Source organism: Strix uralensis, chromosome 5, assembly GCF_047716275.1.
Source record: "Strix uralensis isolate ZFMK-TIS-50842 chromosome 5, bStrUra1, whole genome shotgun sequence".
NCBI lineage: Eukaryota > Metazoa > Chordata > Aves > Strigiformes > Strigidae > Strix > Strix uralensis.
The window spans coordinates 9,908,626-9,935,467 of NC_133976.1; the positions used below are offsets into that span (position 1 = coordinate 9,908,626).

At 39.0% G+C, this 26,842-nt stretch overlaps 1 protein-coding gene across 4 annotated transcripts in view; it reads left to right on the forward strand.

Annotated features, from left to right (window-relative positions):
* SEMA3A (semaphorin 3A) overlaps positions 1-26,842 on the forward strand; it is a 338,890-nt gene that overhangs the window by 152,068 nt on the left and 159,980 nt on the right. For 3 of the 4 annotated variants that reach the window (XM_074869850.1, XM_074869852.1, XM_074869853.1), the window contains exon 2: positions 15,818-16,015. The exons of the other annotated variant lie outside the window; for it this stretch is intronic. In XM_074869850.1, coding sequence (XP_074725951.1) covers positions 15,904-16,015 — 112 coding nt within the window. In that variant the 5' untranslated portion in view covers positions 15,818-15,903. The remainder of the gene's footprint in view (positions 1-15,817; positions 16,016-26,842) is intronic. 4 annotated transcript variants of the gene reach the window in all.

The window sequence follows — 26,842 nt, forward strand, 5'->3', positions numbered from 1 at the left end:
AGTTTTAATGAGGGTGCACTGTGCTTTAGTTCTGCACTTGCATAATAAATCTGATATTCCTGGTATGAGTGTACAATATATCTGGAGAACGAGTGTAGCGCACTGAGGCCTCTCATTGCCCATCTTTTAGCTGCTGGTGCTACGTCAGCTCAATGGTGACAGGGACATATATTCAGATGTACCCAAGAAAACAGCAGGGGAAGCAGGCAGAGAGCACCATGAATGCCACCTTCTTGAAAAATGTACTTTGCTTGGCATTATTCTTCCAAGAGTGCTAGAGGAGTTACTCACTTTTCACTGCAAACTTGATTTTTACTACTCTAAGACAATGTTGGGAGGAAAAAATTAGCCAAAACTTAGGAAAGGAAAATATATGAACTCAGCTACCACCGATGATTATTCTGCCAAAGTTAAAAATGTTGGGTTTCTTCTATGTTTATATTGAAAAAATCCTCCCTCACCTTTAAAAGTTTTGTGCTCTTTCTCAGATACGTATGTTCAAACGACTTTTGAGTCTTACTGTGTACAGTGAGAACATTTTATGTGAAGCCAATTCCTTCTCCCTAAGTTTACCTACTTATTCAGCTACTTTCTTCAACTGTAGCTGTACTGGCTCATAGTTACTTCAGAGTCCTTTGGCTCCAGTACTGCATGTCTACCTCTACTCTCAAAAACTAGAAGTGATTGGATGGGGCTTTTTCATGTATTGATGGCACTATTTATCACCACTTTTTGATAATTTTTCTGATGTTTTCAGTCCTCTTTTCAGGTATTTCAATTCTTTATTAAGGCTACTGCTCTTGCATATGGCAGGTGCATTATTTCTCCTGAGTGTAAATAGGATCAACCTTCTAATCCCACTATTTTTTACGTCCATATCTCAGAACCATTCCCACAAGCAAAGCGACAGAGTATCCATATGTTTTTAAAAAAAACCCTGTAAGGCAGCTTTTATACAAGCAATCAGATTTTCATGATATACATTTTTAATGACTATTACTCAATGCATTATGGTGATACATAGAAATGACACCTGACAGTAGTATTCCATCTTGTCACATCCCCGTAGAATCAGCAAATGGTTCACACAGCTTTTGGTGTGAACCTAAAAAGATGTCACAGAGAGAATATATCCTATACATTTTAAACACAGATAACTAAGGGCTGAAATTAATCCAAAACTCTGTAACCCTTCTCTAGCGAAAACAGTGATTAAATTTCTATCATTACTGAAAGAACTTACTTTGTTGTGAAACTCAGCTCAGGTTCAAAAAGGTGTAGGCAGAAGACAGAGATAATTCTTCACTGTTGATTTTTTAGCCATCTACCTCCCCAGTCCTGGAGGCTGTTCTCCTGTGGTCAGTAGAAACACAGAGCAGAAATACAGAACTCTGGAAGCATTGCAGAAACAGAGAATCTAGATATGTTTTTCTTTTCTCCTAAAGTGATTCTTCATGTTCCAGAGACATCTTTACTTTTGAAAATTAGATGAAACGGTGTGTGTGAAATGTTCTTCATAAAAACAAACGCAGTGAAGCTAAGATACTTTTTGAAAGGGAATTTATTACTTACTGAAGAATGACATCCTTTTAAATACATAGAAAGAAGCAGCATAGATATAGAAGTGAATACAGCAAATCATGTCCTATTCACTAATCTGTGTTGTGGATGAAGCACCTTCTGGTAATACAGCATAAGACAGTCTCTGTGCTTGTGCAGTTTTTGTTTCTCCTTTGACAATCAGTGTTATGACAGAATTTTTTGTAGTGTGAACTATTGTCCCGGGAAAATTACTAGCAAATCCTTTAAATGGTAAATATCACCTGCCTTGGCCAGATTCCTTAGCTGACCAATGGATCTGTAACCCATATTATTGGCCTTTCTGAGTTGAAATCTGTGTTATTGATCAGCATTATAACATTAACCTGTCCTGTTCCAGACACTGCTGATATTCTGGTTTATACGTGCATAACGAAGACATTCTTCTGACTGAGAGGTGTCTCAACATAAATTGCTGAAAAGAAATTACAGCATTTCCACTAACTGTCGTAAAGAAGGCAGAACCCTGTTGTTGTCTCTAACACAATTTTATTGGTTCCTGAAAACGGCTTTTATCTGATACTAGCTGTGGTAGTAAAAATTCAAAGTCGGAAGTGGATCACAGCCAACCCTTCCACTTGTGCACAAGATAAGTATGCTATTAACCATGTCTCTTAACGTTATTTATCTCATGCAAGCAAATGAGTTCAAAGCCCTCCATTTACTGTTATATGATCAGAGATATCTGCTATCAGGTCTTTGCTGGCTAAAGCTGGGCCTTGACAGGAACAGAAGTAGAGTTTGCAGTCCAATATGGCCCATGAATATAAGTTGTTTGTAAAATAATATATGGCAGCTAATAAAAATATATGCCCCCTTTCTCTTTTTTCTCTCACTCTCTAAGTGTATATGAAGCACAATATTATCATCAGTCCTCTCCTTTGCAGGTATGTATCCTGACATTGTGCTTTCCTCTGTTAACTTGAGACCTCTCAGAGACGCAAAATGGTCTAATATACATAATACTCACATTGGATTGAATTTATAGCATTTCATGGGAACATTTCTTCATCTCTGTATCTCTGTTTCTCCCATAATTTTACTTTTTCAAACTTTTTTTTTTTTCTCTTAGAGAATGTACAAATATCAGCTCGAACATTAATGCCATTGCTAATCATAACATTCTCTGGGAAGAGTTTCAATTTCTTTCCCCACCACATAAACAGCCTCTGAACTTTTACCAATTCCTTTCCCCATTCTTTTCCTTCCTGCCTCTGCTGAAATTTCTAACTAGAATCCTCAGTGCTAGGCAAATTGCTTCTGCAATGTGCTGCACTGAGAAGGCTTCAGCAGTGAATGGAGTTACTGTGCAGCGGAGAGACAAGAAGCGTACCCCATAGGTGCTTTTTGCATTGGTGATAGAGGTATGAGCTCACACATTTTTACCATGCACTAATGATAGGCTGAGTGATGAGTCAGATGATGCATAACAACTCACAGTTACACAGTCCTATATCTCAGCTCATCCAGAGCCTCAAACACACAGCCTCCTGAGTAGTTTTAAGATGTTTCATATTTCAGAAAAAAAAAAAATATATAACTATCCAAGTGCTAAGCTACCTGTTCTGCTCCCCAGACTGTTTCCATATATCCAGACCTGTTTATAGGCAGGTAATATTAGTGTCATTAAAACCTGATGCTTAAAGGAGCTTGCTACACCCCACTTGGCATGAACAAATACTCCTGATGGCCTTAGAGGTAACTCCATGCCCTAAATTCTTCCATGCCTTGCTTCTACCTCAGACCAGCTTTGGATAGGTCTTTGGTGCTCTAGCTTGCATGAATGCAAAGGAAAGTGTTCCACGGAATATAACAAAAGTCCATAGAGAAAAATGTTCCCTGTAATTTCAGGTATTGAAAAGAAGACCATTTCTTTTTTGTTTGCTTGCATACAGAGACCCAATAGCCCAGAATTTGAAATAGTTTAATTCCCCAACTTTAAACCCACAAATAATGTTTTTCAAGAGGTTTTCAGAAGTGGTAGCTAACTTACTTGCCTCCAAACATAACATTCTATGAAAGACATTTTTCAGGACACCCATTATTTGAAATTCAGGCTCTTTTAATTTGGTTCAGATGGAGGCACTCAGAATTAATACAGGCTTATGAAGATGATGGTACATATTGCACAAGAGCAGATGTGTCAAAGGGAGCTATGTGACATATTTTTCAACTGCCAGCAAGAGTGTGTTAATGATATGATTGTGTGCAACTACAGTTTTTTAACTTAGCACCTCAGTGATTTTTCCTGTAACGTGCTAGGTATAACCATGATAATGTGTAAGCAAGAAAAATGCTTGAAATAACAGTAACAATTGCAACAGCAACAACAATAATATCACTGTAGGCATCTTTATTCTAAATGTTAGAAAAATATAAAGAAGAACTACACACACACACACAAAAAAAAAGATCTAGAATTTTTTATCATACAAATCAATGCAAGATAAAATTAAAAGGTCAAATGCATGACCATGAAATACCGTGTACAGAAAGCCTGCAAACTATTCCTAGTCTCCAGACTTGAAAATGGCAGAGAAGAACATGTGGCAATTACAGAACCATTTTTATTGCTTTAAAACAACACAGTTTAATTGGTTTGATATAAACATTGAAGCATATCTCAACTATGAGCAAAGCAGCGTACTCAATCATGTTACTTTTAATGGAAATAGTCTTGAAAATAGGTTGCGCAAAGAACATTTGTCATAACTGCTGGCCTAGAAAGTCATGCAAGCACAACTAGATAAATAAGGTAATGTGTCCTGCCACTTGTAACTTAATCCTCCAGTATATTTCATTAGGAGGGTCTTAATTTTCATCTGAATGTCTCCGTCTTAATGAGAAAGAGACTTGCGTTTGGCTGGAGCCCAGATTAATTTCATGCAATAACAACAGTAACCATTTCAAACTTATCCTTTCCAGTAATTGAACTATATAATATGTTAAAAAAAGAAACATAAACAAGCAAACAAGTTAACAGTCTCTATCAAACTGTACTTTGAAAGCTTTGTTTCAGGAGTCTTTAAAACGTGATCAGTGAAGAAATATGGCTTTTGAGGCAGTGCCTGTTGCATATACAAAACGTTGGAAAAGATTAGTGAAATAGGTTTTGCATTTTTCATGCTGTTTCCACAGGAGATGTGCTGAAAGCCATAAAGATATGCTTCTTTCTCCAACTAATTTATTTCACATATACAATAATTTGCGGTCAATAAATCTAGGATGGATTTCCATGGTAAGGCATTGGTGTGGCAAACAGAATGGATAATAACTTTATCCATAATGTGGTTGCGGTATTTTTATAATCAGTTTTGTAATGTGATATCACTGGAGAGTCTCATCAACCAGTGTTCAATATTAAACAAAATTTTCCAAAGCAACACATGTTAGATACTAATTCATGTCATCAGAGATCCATCTTATGGTGTAAGAGACTCATCTTGTGTGCACATGGCTTTCAAGGAGATGATAGCACAGCAAAATTTACTTTTACAGTTCCATAACTGGGCATTCCAGATGGAACATTTTACTATTGCAGGACATTTTACTAAGAGGAATCTAATTCCTTCACCAGCCAGAGTTCTCTTGACTTATGAAAACAAAACTTTTAGAAGGGTGGGAAATTCTGAGCTCTTTAATGAGAAATAATGACTTTAACATAACAATTGCAGTAGAGAATATTCACAAAATATTAGTTTATTTCTTCCACCCGTTGGTCGGTATGTTTAGCATTTTATAAAAAGCAAAACATTTAATTTGAGGAAGTAGTTTCCTTAGAAATATCTATTAAGGAAGGAAATGTTGAAATCCAGTCATTTAAACAATCCAGAGTTTAATATTTGTTAATGATAATTTACAGCTCAAATCTCTGTATAATGCTCTACTTAAACATGAAACTCTGAGACTCTAGAAATCTTAGTCCTGCATCTGTCCGAGTTAGTCATCAGGTTTAAGTTTAGGGATAGTCTGCCATTTTTCGTGTTTTCAGCTGTCAAGAAGAGAAGGTTCAGGCTACACAGCATCTCATAACCTGTTTCCCCCAATTCCTATTTTTCCAGAGGTCCTTCCTTAAAGTTTGAAGTGTGCTAAAGAACAAAAATTGTCTCTCCCTGATTCTGGATTGCGTTGACTGTCCGCTGACTGTCCTACTCATAACAAAATTTCAACACACATGGGCGCAGATCCAGCAAAGCATGTGCATAATTTGAAACCTATGAATAACTCCAGTTAAAGCTGCCAAAGATGGTAGGATGAACAGAGAAACCACTGAATTTCAAAGCAAAAATACAGGATGAAACTGTATCATCAAACATAAGTCTGCAAACTTTAGAAGGGTACTCATTCAGCACTTGTCAAGAAGGATGTTGCTTTTCAGGTTATTCTCATAAATCATTATGGGATCTGAAATTCACTGAACAATTCATGGGAAATATATTTGCATTTGATTTTCCTTTTCTTAAGCTTCTGCTTGTTGCAACTTTTAACTTCTGTAGGAGACTGGACTGAATTGTATACGTAATGTTTTCTACTTCAGCAAAATCATTAGACTTGCATAACCAAGCACTGGGTAGACAGTTGAAATATTTTCAACGGTCATAGCATAAAACTGTAAACTCTGGAGGGAATTATCTGTAGGGAGTTATATCAAGTGTACCACTCCCTTGTATAAAAGCTTAATTGATGTCACTTGGTTGAAATTATTATCTCTTGAGCTGAAAGTTGATATGACGCTATGTAAGATACCAGAGTAAAATGCATTTTTTGGATCAGATTTTAAGCCCAGCTTGTAGTATCACAATTGGTCATTGTAAAAATGATTATTATGTCACAAATAGAGGATTATGATGTCAGGTGGGGAATAAGTGCAGAAGCAGATAAATTCTTAAGAAACAACAGTGATTCTGTTTTAGAGCACTGTCTTCAGAAAGAAAGAATGAGAGAAAAGTAGTACGGGGAAATACACTGCACAGAAGAATGCTTATTTCCAAATAAGATATTTCATAAAGTTTTCCATAAGGTGACAGCTGCTTTTTCAAGCACCACATACTGTTCTCCATTACATCAGCGTGAATCCAGAGGAATTGTATTTGAACTGTGGTTGCTTGGGATTGACATCAGGGTAACTGACAGTAAAATTTGGCTTTAATACATTTTCTCAGAAATAGAACCCATTTATTCCCTTCAAAATAGAGAAGGGGGAATTACCACACATCATATGACGTCATGTATCGTTCAACACTTTGGAAGAAAAATGGAGAGCAAGATTTGTTTGAAGTCTGGGGTGCTGTTTTTTTCCTCTTCTTCTCCTTCCAATTTTCACAATTTATTGTGAACCCCCGCTTTGCTGAAGCACAATATAGACCTTTTGGGCACAAGGGAGCTCTCCTAACAGTTGGTTTTGCCATCATAATAAACCCTTTAAGGACACTAATTCTAGGCTTTGGCGTACTGTTCCCTGTCGTTAGCAACATCATGCAAAGAGTTTCAAGGCTCTTTAACAGCAGCTAAAAGGGACTGTTTAGAGCAAAACTGTTGTTGGTAAACTTAGGTCTGAGGGGGAACACTGCTTCAAATGGGTAAAGACTGAGCTTGTGTGCAGCAGCTTTTGCAATTTCATGTAAAGTCACCTTCCTGAGGTCACTGTGTTTTCCATAACTTTGTCCAATGGCAGGGGGGAGGAGGAAAGTGAGGTTTCAGCCACTAAAAGCAAATGACAAGTAGCTTCAGAACCTAAGTACTCACACACCAACCTGCTGTCTTAATTTGTATTCAACAGATGCCTCATTTTTTCCCCCTCACTGCCTAGTCTGTGCCGATCAGTATAAACAATGGAATTTTTGTCTTTATGAAAATATTCTTGTTCTGTTTCACTTGAAGACAGAGATAAACATGAAAAAAAGAAAAAAAAAAAAAAAAGAAAGGAGAAAAGTAACTTTCATAGACATATATTTATAGTTTATAAGATTGTTATGTAAAGCTTTAAGAAATAGTCTGGAATTTGGCTGAGAGATTCATGAAACCAGTACATGATGCATATAAGCTTTAAACAGAGAAAAACAACAAAAAAGAAAACCTGAGTGATCCATCTGTGAGATACTGTGAAATACCAGGGAAAATGAAGATTGCTAATTATGCTCATTTTATGTTATACTATCCACATACAACATGTATGTGTATATATATATACATAATATGCATATATGTGTCCAGTCTTCTCCCATTACTATTTTTGTATAACATAAAATATGCTTTAATTACACTATTTTGCATGTACTGAATACCTGGCTTATTAGTATATGAAATTTTTCCTTCCTAGTCTGATCACAAGTCACTAAGGTGTTGCTAAGTAGCTAATTCTCATCCAGAATTAAGAATTTCTATTGTCATGGGAAATATTTATTGGCAGTAGTAGCATCTTTGTCTTTCCTTCTGCTCAGGTACAAGGAACGGGTCAGGCTCTGAGAGAGTAGAAGGCTGTTATACAGCGTCAGCAGATATGCATTATCATATGATCTCCAACACGATGTCAGGCTGCCACAGTGCAGTGCTCCTCCCCACATCTGGCCATATGTTTGCTTTACCACTTTTACCACCTTTACCACTGCCGTTAGTTCTCAGTCACTGGGTGAACTGCTCCAGGGAGCTCTGAGCATTGAAACTGCTTGGAGAGAAGAGAAAAGAGGGAAGATGGACTGCAACTGTTCAGACTTAGGTTTGACTGCGCTTTCACCAAGCCCAAGTGCTGGTGAAAAAAACTCGTTGTAGAGTGTGTTTATTACCTGATGCTCTTTGTAGTTATTCTCTCTGTATGCAGTTATGCTTTCTGTATGCACATACAGAGTAGCAAAGTATTTGAAGTATTTCTAGAATGCCCGAGAAACAGAAAACAAGATGGGTTTTCAGTTATTTTCCTAGAGAATTGCTCTAATGGTATCTGTGTGTACATGTGTTCAACCTACATTTGAGTTTCCACAGGCAAGATTTATGTCACTGACTGGTTCAGCTCCATCCTAACTTTGTTTTGGATTTCAACACTTCAGGAGACAGAAGGAATCCTTCCTGTGTCTCTATTTACCTGCCTAAAATATCATGAACTATGATGTCAGAGAAATAAATAGGAAAATAATGTAGTGAAAAGCTTTTCTGAAACAGTTACAAATTCAGTCCAGAGAAGGGATAAAGTTCCCCTCCTCTGCTGCAATCCCTATTCACTGGGGATTCAAAGAGGGAAAGAAAGAGTTAGTTAATGCTTTCTTCGAGCTTGTTTTTCTTTGAATTCCCCCCCTCCTAGCACACACTTCCACATATTGCTGACTCTGAAAGCATTTGCAGAGGTCAAATTATTGAAAGTTCAACCAAGTTTTCCTAAGTTATCACAGTTTACCTACCATTCCCAGCTTCCACAGATTACCTGAGCAGTGATTAAATAACTATCAGTTCTGGCATCGGAAGCCATAAACTGACCTTTTAGCCCCTACATTTTCTGTGATATTGTTTGATCTTCCAAAGATGATTTGCACCCACACACTCTGTTCAATAGAATCAGACTTGTAATTTGTCTGTGAAAAAAAAATCCTCATTAAAAAGTTTTTTAGTCTAAAAAGTCAAATAGGGCAGATATATGAAGATGACAGACGGCGGTTACGGTTTTGTTGGTCTTATATCCCTGTCATATACTAATGAGCCACTCAGCACAAGAAGAAAAAAAAAAAAAGAGAGAGAAGCAAGGTCCAGAGAAGAACAATGATCATAGCAGATGTTGCACACACTCTCAGTTTGTGGTTTGCTGCAATTCACCTGGACTATTTAAAAGCCTGTGATGAATGGGTGGCACACAAGATAGTGTTGTGTCTTTCAAGTCTCTGACAGTTGGCAGTAAAGGTTACTAAGCAAAATTACATAGGGCCAAAAGGTTGGCCATGATGGATCCCAGATACAATAGAACTGGGGATTTTCTGTACACGGAGTGATAAGGAGGGACTTTTAGGGCTGACGGGAATGACTTGCATACTATGACAAATGAAGAGGTAAGGATGCAACTGTTGGCATAGTACGTGAGAAACGCAGGATCAATTTCTTGTCATTTTAGTGTCTTAGTGTGTGGCCCTGAGCAAATCCCGTAGGATCAGACCTTGAAAAGGTATACAGCGGTCTAAAGATGCACATCAGATCATAAGGGGACTTTCAAAGAGAAGTGGGAAATCCTGAACACCATATTTTGATATTAATCTATGTCTTATTTTTCTGAGTCGTATCAGTTCCTTAAGTTTTATGCAGGAAAATTTCCAATTTTGAAAAAAATGTGGGTTATAAAAGCCAAAATTGGATTTGAACGTCAAAGTAACTGAATCTGTAATGCATATGTTGTAATACACCTTGCAAGCTGGCTCTTCGGCCAGCTGTGGGGAAAAGGACAGGACTGGTCTATTATCTATCTTTTCAGAGATCCACCAACCATTAAATCTGTTGGGTTAGAGGAGCAATTCATTCTGCAGCTGGTCATTTCGGAGAAGACGTTCTGGGTTGATTAGACTTCCCTCAACATAAAGTTCAACACACCAGGACTGGAATAGGATTTAAGGAGCCAAAAGTTTCATGGCTGCTGTTGCTTTGTTTTCCCCTTTATAATAATTTTTCTTAAATTGGCTTTTCTCTGAAGAATTAGAACATGAAATATTTTTCTGCATTTCCCTCATCTCCTGTAAAAAAACATATGTCCTTGCCAGTATTTCCGCAATGAAGGCCCAACAGCCCATAAACATAAGCAATCAGAAGGACGGAAGTCTCTGTATGTGGAAGTTTTGTTCCATTTGGATGAGTACCACAGAACTAATCCATTGGAAACAGAAGCTACTGACCCATACCAGGAGTTGGAGAAAATAAGCTTTTTGTAACTCTTATTAATGTCACATGCCTGACACTGAACTATTAAGGTGGGTTTCTTACCATGGCTCTGGGTATCACCGTTGCCATACATTTGCATATGAGATGAACATCAGGCAGCAGAGGCCAAGGGAATAGAAAAGGTTTGTTTAGGTTTGAAGCTCAATCTGAACATGCTGCTGTTCAGACAGGCATATAACCTGTCTACAGAACAGGATGCAAAGAATATTTTTGAAGAATTTGATGAGGTGTTTAATAGACCTGAAAGCATTGTGAATAAAACACATCATACTGATACAGATCCCATTATGCTGCCAAAAGTACAAGCATCACATATAGTACAGTCTCATTAGTCCTGAGAAATGAAGGAGAAGTTGATTATGACAAGATGGTAAGATGCAGTGTTATTGAGAGAACGCAGATACTAACTGGTGTGGTTAGCAACCCAATCACATACAATAAGAAATGTTATGGATTTATGTAGATTGAGGAGATTTAAATAAGGCTACCAAATGCAACATAGCCCAAGGGAGCGCTGGGGAAAGACATGTCTAGACTTCCAACAGCAAGAATATTTCCAGATCTAGATGGAAGCCTGTGATTTTGGCAACTCCAGTTTGATAAAATATTAAACTCTACACCTTCAACTCCCTTTTTGCTGATGCATTTTTTAGTAACTTTGTTCGGTGATTGCTTCAGAACTTAAAATTGCCACCCCACAGAATTTTAAATCCTTTAAAATCCAGGTGAAAGCAGCTATTTATAACCTCTTGAGCTAATGTGATAATCATCAACACTGTAAAAATAATAGCTGATATCCGGTTCAGCAGGTCTGGATATCAGAAACATTTTTCTTCACCATATAGGACTTTTATAGGTTTCTTTTTTTTTTTTTTTTTTCTTCCAAACGAAAAAGAGAACAACTGTGTCAGCGTTAAGCTCTATGTCAAATAGACTCCAGGTTTAGATTCCTGTTTGATATAGGCCAAGGACTTGAACCTAGATGTAGAGCTTCATGACATGTTGCCTTCAGAAGTGAGGCCAACATCTGAAGTTCCTCTGCATTGCTGCTTGTCCCCAATACTAGTTCAGCATTCCTTCTACTGCATTAGCTGGTGCATGCACTGTATCTGTGTGAAAAACAACCCCTTTCATATGCCCACAAGGATTATTTTTAAACATTCTTTTTCACCATGTTTCTAGTATGTCCCCACAAAAAGTTTGTAGTGTCCTAAATGAGAGAGTGGCAGTCCGTGACATAAAAGCAAAAAGCAGCAGATGATGTCTTGATATTCTTAAATGGGATTTTGCTTCTGAAGTCAGAACTGCATCCTGAGTCTCTCACACATCACACTTAAAATTGGGCTCTAGACTGAGCCTCCTTTTGGGCCAATAATTATTCAGTCATTCTAAAGGATGTTACAAATACCATTAGGTATACACCTGGAGCAATTTCAAAGGGACCCTTTGCAGAATTGTAAATACTCTGCTTATCAAGCAACTCACCTGCTATGGAAGAAAATAGCAGGGAGTGTATCCGAGTTAGATTTCAGATTTCCTACAGGAGTGTGCTCTCTAGGGACGTTTTTAGCAATCAGATACAGACTGAGAGGGGTCTTTTTTTCTCTGATTTTACCAGAAATTGCACACTCAAGACAAGAAATCTTTCCCTCAGAAATGACTGGATTAGTACTCCATATCAAAAAACGGATTCTGGTAATTCCTGCATAGTTCTGAGAAGGACCTGATCACATCAATATAAACAAGTAATGAGTCATCTAAAACACAGGAAATGATTCTGAAAACATAAGTATGTTTTTAAAGCACACTAAAGACTTTCTTAGAGAAGTTAAGCTTTCAAGAGCATCTAAGTATAAAAATCACAGCAGCAGCAAGAAGGTTTGAAGCAATCATGAGTCAAGTAATACTATTTCTGAGTAATGAGAAGCACCAAATAATGCCAACTTGCAAGTGATTAAAAGAGTAATTCTGCATGGATGGTCGACAGTGAAAGCCCAGACACGTCCAGTATAACTTTTTGTAGGATCTATCAATGTGAAGTTGCCGCACATATTGAAAGGTGGTATAAAAAACTCCAAATCATAATGCCACACAGCATGAGACCAGAAATGCTAAACAGAGCCCCCAAGTGCCTATCTGGGTTTTGAGACATAAAACACTATATAGAATGTCATATAAATGCTGTTACGGAAAATAAAAATAAAATCTGCAACAAATATGGGAAATGATGTAGAAGAACTGTTATTCCTTTTGAACTTGCTGAGCAATAGTGGAATAATTAATTAAGCTAATAACTGTGGTTGTCTTCTGGGGTGAAGGGTATTATCTGAAGAACTGAGGAAAGTTTGGATTTTACTTTTTCCCTCTCTCTAAACTCCGCAACTAGATTGCTTTCAAAAGACCAAAGAAAAAAGGTGAATAGATTGTCATTTGAAAGAGAGTTGTTGCCCACCCTAAATTGCCAGAGTTGAGGTTTCTGGTGCTTGCCATAGGAGTGTTGGCCAAATCATTCCTTCCAAGCAGAGCCCAATTTCGCCTTGGCAGAAGCAACATATGGCAATGGGTGTCTTTGAGATATAAAGCCTCTTCAAGCACAACTGAAGTGCTGCCATTGCCCCTTTCCTTACAAGGGGGTGTAGCATATGCTACCCTGACTAGCTGATTAGCACTACTTAGAGCTAAATAGCAGGAGGATGACCCACAGGATCAGTTTTTACCTTTCTCTGTGTCTTTAGACTGGCATATCCCACAGAGGAAGTCAAAACATGAGTGGTCTCTCACTTGAAGGATGTAAAAAGTATCTCTCATCTCTCCCAAAATGATACCGTATTTTCTCTCTCAGATGAGATCTTGGATAAATTAGTATCATTGTATGTAATCCACATGTTTTCTGGGCAAAATATATATTGACTGAGGGCTATGATTTGTTTATTTGGTTGCAGTAAAATAGTCTGGAGTGTTACACATTCATTCTACATGAGAAAGAATTTTAGCTTTGTACTCTCTTTTCCTTATAAGAAAAAAAAAAAGAAAAAAAAGTAGTTGTCCTTTATGCAACGAGAAGTAAATTGAGTGTAACAACATCACTGTAAAATGATGTGCTTTATAAAGTCCTGAATATGGTGCATCTTTTGTGTTGTGTTTCTAATTGTTTGCTCAATACAAAAGGATAATTCATTAGGCCAATTCTCCAAATAATCTCAAAGTGACATGAATTCCTTTGCAGAGTGAATGTCTGTAGCAAGTAATCCATGGAAAACAGACAGGCGTCTCTTGTCATTTTGGAGCTCTAATCCACTGCCTGGAGCATGAAAATGCTCAGGATAACAAGTGTGGGAATGACCAAAAGCAACATTATTTCTGGATTTTATCTTCTTAACAATGCTGCTGATCAATAGAATTGCTGAATCTGGCAGATACAATGCCACGGGATTAATGAGTTAAACTCAGGAAGCAAAAGAATTTGTTAAAGAGGAGAGGGGAAAAGCCCCTTCTTTTCCACTGGTGTGTGAATATTAAGCAATGAAAGCAGCAATGACAGAATTTTAGCCCTTGCTTTACCATAGCACCAAGCCTTGTTCTGCTTGAGCCTTTAGATTTTAATTAGAACCATACTGACACCCGCATTTTCAACTATGAACTTCAGTTTCAAAGTTAAAGCTATTTCCTAGATGCTGGCTTAGTAGCTAGGTCTGAACACAAAGAAGAGATGCTATGTTCTGTAAAATTCGGAGTGTAGTGTGATCACCATTGGTGGGACTAGATAAATGTTTTTTAAGCCGCAGTACGTAATGGTAAAAGGAAGGAAGAGAACTCACTGAAATACTGTAGACTGTCACCATAAAGCACTCACAGACTCTTTTTTTTCTAGGAAAGTATAAAACAAAATAAAGAGGGATCATCACACTTCTTTGATGATGCCAATGTTTTGTAAAGGTTGATTGCCAGCATTTCTGTCAATACTGCATTAGGAATGTAATACAGGGTACATATCTGCGTAAGGCATTACATTCCAAAATGCACATTAAATTGATATTCAGCATAGCATGGAAAACTGAATAAACCATCACTCACTAGGAAGGGGCTGTTCAGATGTGTGGGAGGGGAGAGCTTAAGTTTGCTTATATGTTTGTATTTACAGCTCCTTAACATTTAGAAGACCTCTGGGGATTTTGTGTGCCCTTTTGTTTAAACAAACAAACAAAACTCATCAGCTAGTTTGATTGCATAAAAATATAAGATTATAATAATCACACAGTCCTAGAAATTGGAAGGTTTGAAACGTTTTTTAACTTCTAAGAACACTTCAGAGAATACTCCAGTGTAATTTATAAGCCCCTCTAGACCTGTACATGTCTTGAACTGATTGTTGAAGTGGGCTTTACTAGGAATTTCTTTCGCTGAATTGGAGTAGTACAGGAGGTGGGGAGGGCGGGAGGGTTAGAGCAACCTTCCCTAACAAGGCTTTAAAAGCTTCAGTGGCAAAGTTACGCTGATGGAAGACTTTGTTACTTGTTTTTAACTGGAAGCAACCCGAAGAGGATTACGTTATGGGCAGGAGATGTTATTTATGTGGGTAGCAACATTGTGGGTTGTGTTGTGCTGTGTTGTTTTTAAAGGGGGGTGTACATTTTTTCAATAGGCCCGTAAAATGAAATTAAAAAAAACCCACCCCAAACTCAACAACCTGGACAACGACATAAAATAGCTGGTGAAATTTATAGCTCCGTGCCTTCCCCAAGCTCGGTGGAGGTTTCTGTTCCCTCCTCTTATCTGCGGCGACGTGTTTCTTTCTTTTTTTTTTTTTTTTTTTTTTTTTTGGTCTTTTTTGCATGTGTGGTGTGACAGCAGGGGAAGGGGGGGTCGAGCTTCCCTGCGCTCCCATTGTCAGCCGCCCCGGTGTCCCCCCTTCCCTCTCCATGTGCGCGGGGAGCGCGGGGCACCCGCCGCGCCGCGCCCGCCCCTGCCGCCCGGGACCCGCCCGCCGCGCGGGGAGCGGGGCGCCCGCCAGACCCGGCCCCTGCCCCGGCCCCGGCCCCGGCCCGGCCCCTGCCCCCGGCCCGCGCCGCCGCCCGCCGCCGCCGCCGCCTCCCGCATCATGCCGCCCCCCCGCCCGCACGCCACTCGCGCCCGGGGGCTGCCTCCCTTTCCGGCCCGCGGCGTGTGCGTGAGAGGGGCTTGAAGTTGCCCCGGCGGCGGCGGCGGCGGCGGCGAGGCGGGGGGCCGGGGCGGCTGGCGGCGGCGGCGGGGCGCGGCGGGGCGCGGCGGGGCGCGGAGCCCACCCCCATCACCTGTTACCTCCGCTCCCCAGGTTGCCTGAAGTTCCCCGGCGGCGCCCGGCAGGACGGGGAGCGCCGCGGCTCCGGCTCGCAGGGACCCTACAGTGGCTGCTGCAGCATGGGCTGGCTCAGGGGGATTGCCTTGCTTTCCTTGGGAGTATTACTAGCAGGAAGAGTGAACTGCCAGCATGTGAAGAATAATGTGCCAAGGCTCAAATTATCCTATAAAGGTAAGTCTGTTGTTCTCTCGTATTCTCGGTTTCCCCTCAGGACCTCTCCTCCTTGCCCCGTCGCTCCCCTCTCTCCCCACCTTCCTCCCTGGTTTTCCTTATCTTCCAAAGGGGAAATTGGCATTAGGAGAAATTTCGGAAGAAATAACTTAAAAAGCCACTCCGTGCTACGGTCGGTACCACGCAGTTTAAACACAGACAAAGAAGAGTTAGTTGCATTTGCAGCCGGGGACTCCGGATCGTGCTGATCCGTGGAAGAGTATTTTGCAGTCTTGTGCTATTTCACCGGACTTTACTCTTTAAAACGATGAGACGTGTTTGGCCACCCAGCTAATCTCTCCCGTGCTGGGCATGGAGTGCAGCCACAATACCCAGATCTGTCTCAAACAGCACGGAATAGATGAAGATTTATATTTTCCTTTTTTAGGCATGAAGTAGTTAATTTTCAAGTCATGAATATTCAGTTTGTACAAATCTGACAATCAGATGCCTAACATAAGCAGTAGATGGTGGGTTTGCCAAGAAACTATAAACTGAAAGGAACAGATCAGTCCAGAAAAGGAGGAAAGGACTGTTATGCACTAGAAAATACTGCCTCTGGATGTTTAATGCAGTGCAATTTATTTGAACTGGGGTTGTTTTTGGTGTAGTCTGATGTATTTCATTAGAGATCACAGGAAAGGTGTAACTGAAGAAAGAGCTGTGAGATTACGTTTATGTTTGAAATTGTGTAATGCCATTCACACTGCAATTGTCAGTAATTAACTTTTGTACAATACTGACAGTACTAAAGGAGGACGCTGAAGTAGGCAGACTCTTTATCAGCATAGTTCCTCTCTAAGTACATTTTCAGCAGAATTCACCAAATCTGGAGAACGTGCAACTGGGAGAGAAGTTTAAAATGTAAGAGCTGTAGGGTATTATTTCTAGAAGGGAGATCTATACATCTATGTCTGTATATATGTCTCTCTGAAGAGCTGCCTTCTCATAGTTCCCAGATTATTGAAGGTTGAGAGAAGGAACAGCAGCTACGGTTCTGAAAGAAGGGTGGAAAAGTAACACACTGCTTCTACAGTGGGAAAAAGGAGAACATGTGTGTGCATGCCTGGTCATAGATGTCAATCTCAGTTTACAGTATAGTGTCAATATATCTCTTGCCAGTAGAAATACGTTTTCCCCTTTTTTTTTTTTTTTCCATCCTGTGCTGCAAATGAGAGGGGGAAAAGTACTCTCTGATACAAGGCACGCATCATTTTCGCACTCCAGATGAAAAACAAAAATTAAACACCTGCAAAACTTGGATGCACTGTGTGAAATAAATGCATGTGCAGGGTTCTATTAAAGAACACATGTATGCATATTTGTGTGTGTTTAAACTTGAAAAGCTATGTATGAAAAAAACAGTTTAAGGGGTTCAGAATCTGTTAATTTGGTTTTCATAAGAAAAGCCATTTGTATTTAACACAAAATTGATTATTTTGCATAATAGAGTCTGAAGAAAGCTTCTACCATAACTACATGTCATTTCAAAAAACTCATTAAAAACCTCTTAATTGCTTCCAAACTTTTACAATCATACTGAAACTCGGATTAGTATATAGAAGCATAAATGCTATAAAAATATCCTGTAAAGAGATTTAACGGCTAATTAATTATTGTTGGTTTTTTTTTTCCACCCTTTTAAAGTTTATTGATGGCTCAAGTCTGCTACCTCTGCTCATACTGACTAAATTCACAGAAACTAGTTTCAAAGGGTGGCCAAATCTGACTGATAGCGGTTTTCTTTTTTTTTTTTTTTTTTTTTCCTTCACTCTGCTGGTACTGTATCCATATACAGTTTAGCAACATTTTGCTAATCTGCTGATTGGTTGTTTTCCAGTTCTGCTCTTGCTGGGAGAAAGGGTCTCATTTTCTTTTTTTTAAAGACATCAAATTTTAATATACAGTCAATCCTATATGAGCAAAACAGGAAACTGAAAGGAACATTGAAACTGTTTTTGTAATTGGCAGATCATTGTAAAAAGAGAATGAGTTCAAATGCTGAGCAACCCTATTTCCTATCTAGTAAAGAAAGTAAATGCATAGTTGATTCAAAACAAGTTAAAGTCTGAAGACTTACAGCAATTCACACTTTGGCCTTTGATTCATATGTATACTTAATCACATATTTGACTTAAAACATGTGTAACCCTAAAAATCAGATCAAACTGCTCACATGCTTAATGTTAAGTACCAGTGTAAATTCTTGGCCAGGTCAAAAGGAACGTGTTGCCTGTGCTGCAGCATTGATCCCTAAGTATGGGGATATCATTATTAGTCAGGGAAAACTAAGCCTCATCAGCTGGTGCTTTTCCAGACAAATTTTGCTTCCAGCACAGTATTTTATGCACAGATCAATGTTAACACCTTGTGTAGAGCTGTAGGTATTGAAAATATGTCTTTTAGGCACTGACTGAGCACCTTACATGCTAATATGTATCTCTCAGGATATACCTCACTGCTATATGACTATGTGATACTACATCATTCATCTCTACTCAGACTTTGCAGTTAGGAAAAGAAGCTACCCAGTTATTTACCCGTTCAGCTTCTCCATGAAGAGCTGTGGTTGAATAGAATAAATTTATGATATTGAAAAAAAAATATTCAGGGTGAAAAGAATGACCCAGGTGACTTCTCTTTTTCAGTGACTGTCATTGTACTTTCTTTTAACATGCATGCTTGTTTTTTGCAAAACAAACACCTTGGAGCTAATTGTCAGTGCTTTATTTCAAAAGAAAAGCAAGGATGCATTTTAACTTCTTGTTTTTCTCGACTAATTAGATGTCAAACATGGTTAAAAAGCTCAGGCATTTGCTTTAAAAGTTAGCAAAACTAGTCATAAAGGGTTAAATCCCTGCCAACCTTGATTTCCTATGGTCACTTGTTTTCAAAGGTCCAGTATTAGCTCTGCCATTTCCCAGGTTGCTGGACAGAAGTTTCAGTGAACTCCTATTCTTGCTTCCTCTTAACTTCTTGTCACTCAGTCTTGCGGAAGATTAGAAGCATCCTACGGGGCATGTAACGGATAGAAAGAGGAAGAGAAAGTGTATAAATGCATATATTACAGCCACATCTGCGATCTGAAAAGGTTCTTTCTGTTTATTGTAAAACAGAGTTCTGGTTATTTGGTTTATATCACCTTGATTTTGGTGGCATATTAAAGGAAGGAAATTTGAGGAGAGCACTAGGGAAATCCTTGTTCCAGCTGAAATATGTGGTGAAACTTCTGTTCAGTAGCATCAGGGTTTTGCTTTGTTCATTTTAAAGTTTACAAGCATTTTCATCTTAGTGCGTGGATTGGAAAGGTTTTGCGCGGATGATATTTATCTCCTTATTTCAGTGAAAGGGAATTAATATGATTAAAGGCCTGATCCAGAGTTCACTGAAGTCAGTAAGTTCTGGATCATAGCCTAAATGTGGTAAAACCAGCTATAAAACTGAAAGCCCAGTTGAGCCCTTCAACCTCTGAGCTCCTCTTTTTGCGTCCTTCAGAGACTTTGTGTCCTTATTGTAAAGTAACAAGAAATATCATTCTTGATATGTCAAAAGTAAAGGTATCTTTCCTTAAAGATTGTAGGGGGCTTTGGTTTTGGTTTGGGTTGGGGGGGTTTTTTGGTTGTTTTTTTTTAATCTCACTGGCTTCAATTTCGGTGTCGGTTGTAAGTCTCTATACTGTGTCACTAGGTCACAGATTCTGTTCAAGAAACTTCTATTGAGCACAGAGTTCTCAGAAAGATGGTGATCAAGTTGAGTGTGCAAAGTTTAAAACAATAAATATAGTCTTAACTCCAGATGGATTTCTTGTATCATTTATTGTTTCCTATTTTCTTTTGCTGTCCTCTGTATAGGGAGGTAACGGCACAGAGATGAAGCCAGCTACAGTAACCTTTAAATATAAATATATAAGCCCAGAGAAAGAGAGAGTTTCCATTAACAATTCCTTGATTTACAGTTTTTTCTTAAGGCAACCCTGATTTTTGTCTCCACATGAGTAAATCTTATGAACTCAACTTTCTCAAATTCATCTGTCGCGTCCTATTTGTCTATTGAAAATTACTAAATGCTGTAAGTATGTTTTGTAAGAGTACATGTGTGGTTCTTCTTTGTTATTGTTGCTCAATTGGATACATATTACTTGAGAATAAGTAACTGGAAAAGCATTGCACACAGATTTGGTTCTATTACTCCCTGGCTCCAATTCAAGCCATATTAAAAATAAGTGTCTTGTTTAGAGTTGCAGTGATAGTGAGAACTACTCCGTCCTTGATGTGCAGTTGATTTACAGTTTTATAGGATGGATTTTCATATGGATGAAATCCTGGCCCTAGTGAAAGCAATGGCAAAACTTGTGTCCGTTTCAATCTGTCCAACATGCCGTGACGAGGGAGGAATGACACCGCACTGAATTACCTGTATGTACACTAGTCTAAATATGATACCTGGTTTGTAGTTTGTTGACCCAGTCTGGTTGTAGTTGATGACCTGCTGGTGGGTTTGATTGTGGTTTTTCCTTTCCATCAAACTCTATAACTCACAATTCAATACCTCCACAAATATTGGGAAAGCAGGACAAAGTGGGAGAAGGAAATGGGGAGAGAAATACTGGCAAGGGAGCCTGTCTCTCTTGAGTTGGGACCAGTATTAGAGTATGTCTCAGATTAAAATACTTTTGCTTAAACTATATTGTAAAGTACTGTCTAAGGGAAAAGTCACTCTAACATGCCTGAAAAGGAGAGAAGGGCAACCCAGACTTAGGAAGAAGACTGTGAGGGAAGGCAAACTGGTGACATTTGTAGTCTAAGCATGGATCTGTAACACTCTCCAGCTCCCACCGTTCCTGATGGCATTTCTGCATGGCTCTGGCACTCTCGGATCTCACTATTCAGTTGGTGCAGACTCTGGGAGGCAGTGAAGATACCAGATGCAGCCACAGCCTCTTCAGCCTTTTTTTTTTTTCCCGAAAATGATGAGTCCTTCAGAGAAGATCTGTGTGTTGGTCTTTCTAACACTGGTTGAGTGGGGTCTTCACATGACCTGAGAACTGTCAGAGAAGACGGTAGGGCTACCCTGCCTGCCTTCGAAATGCCCCACAGGCTGACAGGAGGGAGAAGCTGATGAAGGAAGTGGCTAAGCTCAGATCTTGCCTATATAGGGAAATTTTCAGCTAGCTAATTAGGGCCTGAGACAGGCAGTGTAATTGGAACAAGGAGGGTGAAAACCTAGCCCAACATTTTCAGAAAAGTGGTTTCTGAATTACAGAGCCTCCCTTTTCTGAGAAGCTGGAGTTCTCTATAATTATTTGTGCTGTACAGTTTGCAAATGACTGAATTATTCATGGAAGGTGCTGTATTGACAGCAATGGGAACTACTCTTTTGCTGTGGACAAGGTGTTCAGCAGTTACTTTTACTGTTTGTTACAGCATCTTTAAAACTGATCTAGTGAGTAATTTAAACATCCGTAGTTCGCTGAGCTCAATGGATCTACTGATAATGTGAAGTCTGCCTTAAAATTTACTTCTGTGCTTGAAGTTTTTTGATCAGGACTGAAGTATCTATCTGTTTGCTTAGGGTTTATTCATGTGTGTATTTATTCCGTAAGGTTTAGCAAAACAATATTTAAAATAAGAAATCCAGTCTTTGCAGGTTGCTACAGTGTAAGTGGGTTATTTAGGATAATCTCTCCTGCGTGTGCTTCTGTACGTACAGAAAGTATTTACATGGAGTTCCATCTGAGAAGAAACCACTAAATTATTTATATTTTTAACTCTTTTTGCTTGGAAGTGTTTTTCAGATTTTATTTAATGCATTGCTATACTCTGGCCCTTAATATGGTTTTGGTTTGCCTAATCACTGATTCCGCATACGGCCTTTAATGCCCACAGCTGCTGTTAGAGAGACATCTTTTTTATTTACTTCCTCTGGCCCACAGGCTTTTTCTCTCATGTGCATACCTGGAACATTACAATGGAAGCACAAGCAATACAAAGTTGCTCCAGTATTTTGAACATTTTCAGTGTTTAAAAGTCATTGAACTGAAGCCTGACTTGACCCTAGTTCAATCTGAAGCAAAATCTCATCTTCACCTAAGGCAGTGCCTAAGTGACTGAGAAGAAAACAAATCCTTCCAAGTGGTGTGGATGGTTGAGACATTTTCCAGTTGTTTGAAAGCTAAAAAGGGTAAAATTGTCTTCAGGCTCCTACCACTTATTTTTAAGCAAATGTGTAGGGTGGACCCTGGCAGTTCTGTGTCAAAATTTTAAATGGAAGTTCTGTAGTTTGTCCTGGTGCTCTTGTTAATTAAGGTTACATGTGAAAGTTGCTGCTGTTGTGGTGCTGGTGGGTGATTCAGTGAATTCCTTCCCTTGCAGGATTAAAGCTCCCTTCAGGAATGTCTGCAAGTTCACGGTCCTCCCACATACAGCCTTCATATAGGTTAGCTGCTCTCTTCCAGTAACAGCTGTGGATGGTGCGAATAACTGTGGGGATAGTACATTTACTTGACTTTTCTATTTTTTTCCAAGTGGGATAGTGCCCCAATGTACAAGAGAGAAAAGGATGGCCACAGCTGTCGAGAGCATCAGAAATCTTAAGAGCGATGTAGCCTTTCTCCTGCACCACAGGAGGTTCTCTGTGGTGTCTTTCTCTTTTCTTTTTGACTGACATAGTCAGCCACATTAGGCTCTTTTCACTGCCAATGGAAGGAGAGGTACCTCCAGAGAGCTAATCTTGGGTTAGGCAGACTGAATGAGACTTTAAGGGTGCTCATCGCTTTTCAGTGACTGTAAAACGAATTAAGGTCCTTGTTCATTCATTTAGTTTCTTCCTTTCTGGGAAGGTATCAAAAGAAGGTACCAATTAAATGCTATGGAAGAATTTAGGCTGTATTCTGATCCAAAGCATCCTAATTTAAGAAACCGTCTCTCCTTAAATGAGTATTTGAAGTTGTGTAAAAATCCAACTGATTGTGTATGCCCTCAGTATCAGTGATCTTGAGGTCACCTGTGACTATCTAAATTTGCATCAAACTTTCAGTTATAGCAAGAAATATACAGTATCACTACATTCTTCATATTCTTAAAACAGTTACCTAACTTACATCTCACATTTCCCATGTCTCTCCTCCTTAATAAGCTCATCCCACATCCAGTGACACATGCCGGATGTGACTGTCTAGGGGTGCAGAGCTTTACTAATTTAATAGCTTAATCATTCAGAGCTTTCAATAAACTGTCCCCTGAGCAGCTCTGTTACTTTCTGAATGTTTCTACACTTCAAAAGAAAAATGTATTCAAAACTCAATTTCATATAGCATAGTTTGCAAATAAAGATATATATGCATATGTGCAACTCAGAGGACAGGTGTCTCAACCCTGATTCTATCCCTTTTCAGCTGAACTATTTCAATAATGAGAACCTAATTTAGGTTCATTCCTAAAAATTCTAAATCGACTTACAGTTTGGGGGATTCTTTTCTCACTTTGGGGATTACAGATTCCCCTTGAGCTAGACACATCTACAGCAATCCCTGAAACGTGTGAGCACTAGTCTACTTTGTGTCACATCTAGTTTTCATCCTTTGCTGTTTGATAGCCAAATGCAGTAAAAGTCAGAAGTTTTTGCCATTCTTCTAATGTTTTAAAGTTGTTTGACATTTGTTGGGCCGCCTGCTTATCTCTCCAGCTGGATGTTGCAGAAACTTTAGAAGCGAGCAGTCAAATAAAATTCTCATCTCTTATAAATATTTTCATGCAAAGTTGGATCTTGCAGGGAACAATCTGAGGAATGAAGTAGTTATTTGCTTTCATCTAACTTGTGGAAGGAGGGAAAAGAAAGCTCTCCTTTACTCTCCACTCTAATGAAGCAAAGCTCATGTTGGTTCTGACGGCCCCTCTTGGCTCCTTTTGAAATTCCAGCCTTGTGTGAGAAAAGGACACAAAAAAGCTCTGTGAGATAATTTAAAGGATTTAGAGCTGCCTTTCAAGGGGGAGGGGTTGGTGGCCTTTTCTAGAGGCAACAGACGATAAATACAGCTCACAAGCATCCAAAAGAGCTGCAGAGAGTGCAGGGTACAGCTTTCATCACCAGCTAACACTGGAATGGCAATAGCTATCCTCTCCTAGACAAGGAGGAGGATAGCTATTGCCACAGGGAGGTGGATCCCACGCCTGGCCAAGGCATAGATCGAGGTTTCTTAAGATGAAGTGGAAATTTCAGGGTGTTAATATTACTTTTTCTTCCTTCATGAATTTCCTAGTGCAACTTTACTCTTTTGCATGAAGGTATAGTCTGAAATGGTTCTGACTCCTAATGAAGTTCTTTTTCTCAAAGCACAACAAGGGTCATATCAGCAGTGATGAGTGTTGCTCTGCAGTATCTGTAGGCCAACTTGGTCTCATCTCCATCACGCTAGGTCCTGTAGGTCTCCCTTCTGCTAGGCGCATGTGGTGAATGCCAGTTCCTGTCAAGTGATAGGAGGGACAGCAGAAATGATGTCTGGGAATCTGGGAAAGAAAACTTTATCTTACAGATTGTTTTCCTCATATTCCCTTCTACTACAGCAGGTGAATGGCTGTATCAAAACTTCTTGCTCTGACGGCCTTGCAGACAACAATATAAATGCATGAGCTACCTGCAAGTTTCATAGTTAGGAAATCATTTTATTTCTAAATTGCTCCTCTCCCAAGATGTGTCAGAGTCCATCCACCCAAGACCAAGTGTATATTCAGGAGTGTATGTACAGGAGGGTATGATAACATTTTCAAAGAGTTCTAGTTGGCATTTCTCTGAAATTTCCTAAACATCAGCAGAGCAATATTTGCAGGATGTTGGGTGTGCGGTTATCAGTATGGTAAATCTCCATCCATATTGCTGTTGTAAATATGTATCCTCAGTCATTTGTACTCTAGCCATAAAAACTGACCTCCAACAAATAGGCAAACAAGATTTCACCTCAAGTGAAAAGACTTAGGAGTTTGTTAAATTTGAAAGAAAATTCCTCATAACTCTTTTTAAAGGAGTGTTATGAAATAAAGTAATAATAATATTATTATATATTGAAAATGTTGTTTTTCTCTGCAGCCTGGAGTATTGAGATCAAGATTAACATGAATTTCTAATTCTACTTTCTCAGAATTTGTTTCCCATCTGTGATGGAACTGTAATCTACTGGGCATAATACTTCCTTTTCTGGCATCCTTTTACAATTTTGTGTCTCTCATCATTCTTTTAACCCCCCCCTGGAACTCACACTCCTTACTGGACAACAGTCACACAAATTAGGAAAGTTTTGTTATCCTCACCTACAAATGGAGGTTGGAGGTTAACAGAAACCCAGCACTACAACTGATGATACACAGGAAATCTGTACTGTAATGGGAATCAAAGAAAGTACCATAAATGTGAAATCCTATTAATTCTTTGGCTCTTCTGTGTCAGCTTCTTCACCTGTAAAGTGGTATTAAGTGATCTCATGAGAAATTGCTCGAGATCCGAGACTTGCCATGCTTATTCAGAGCTGTATCCTATTCTCAGAATAATCCCATTAATGTGTATATTCAAAGTTCAGTCAGAATTTATTTTTGATCAACATACAAAGGCCTTACAGGTACTTTAAAGTTATTATAATAATTATATTCACAGCTGTGTATGCCTGTGACATGAAACACATGCCTATTATTCAGAAAGCATACCTAATTTAATTCAATTTGGATATTCCATATGGTTCTGTACAGGAACCCTTCACAATGTCTTTTGGAGTATCCACCTTTATTTCACACTAAATACACTGTGAAGGTGATTACAGATGACTGCAGTAAAGAAGATCCTCTGTGTTTAGTCTTTGCAATACTGTCTATCAAAGGTATCTGAGTGCTTGCAAGATCCTGGCCTATTTCTCTGAGTTTAAGCTAGACTTCTCTTTTTTTCTAATCATAGCTGATAATATTTAAAAATTAAGAGGGAGTTAAACTTTTTTTTTCTTGCGGTTATCAGACAAAACTAAAAACCGCACTTTGGGCACTTCCTCCTCATTCCACCTAGTCTGAACATACCTTACCAGGACACTGGTGTTTAAAACTCCTCTGCCCCTACAAGTGTACGTGTTTTCCTTTCCAACAGATTCTGGACACAAAACTTCTATTTCTTCCTGCACACAGCCCTTTTTTTGACTTTCCCTACCCAAAATGCTTCCCAACCTTCCCCAGGATGAGGGCAGCCTTTTTTAGCCACTTGGGGAAATATTCAGTAATCAGTTCAGTCAGTTATAATTGCCTATCATTTGTGACTCGCTCACTGGAAATCTGTTGTTTGACAGCCCTAGTTCAAACCTAATAATGAGGATTAACTGCTGTAATAAATTCAGAAGTGGAATTCTGCATCTCTGTAAGTTTCACATCCTCATTCCTAAAATAAGTAAGAAAGCACCTGTTCCCTTATCAGCCTGGCCTGTGTGAAAATAAAATTGGTTGTTCATATATTCCACATACCTTAAATGCAGCATTTAAATATTACCTTCAGTGAATTAACTCAAGGAATTTTTTTTCTTTGCTTTTATACTTCCTCATGCCACTTACATGATGTAATGTTTTGAATAACATTCTTTTTCTATAATAAAGTACTGGTTTTCATGCCGTTAATTAAGAAATACAGAGCAAATATGAGATTTTGTATGATTTTGGTGTACTTTTGAACTTCAGGCACAAGTTTTTAGTTTGACTTGTTAGACTACGGTGTCTTACTTGACCACGTGCTACATTGTTTTCTGACAGTTGGTGCTAGAAATGCTAA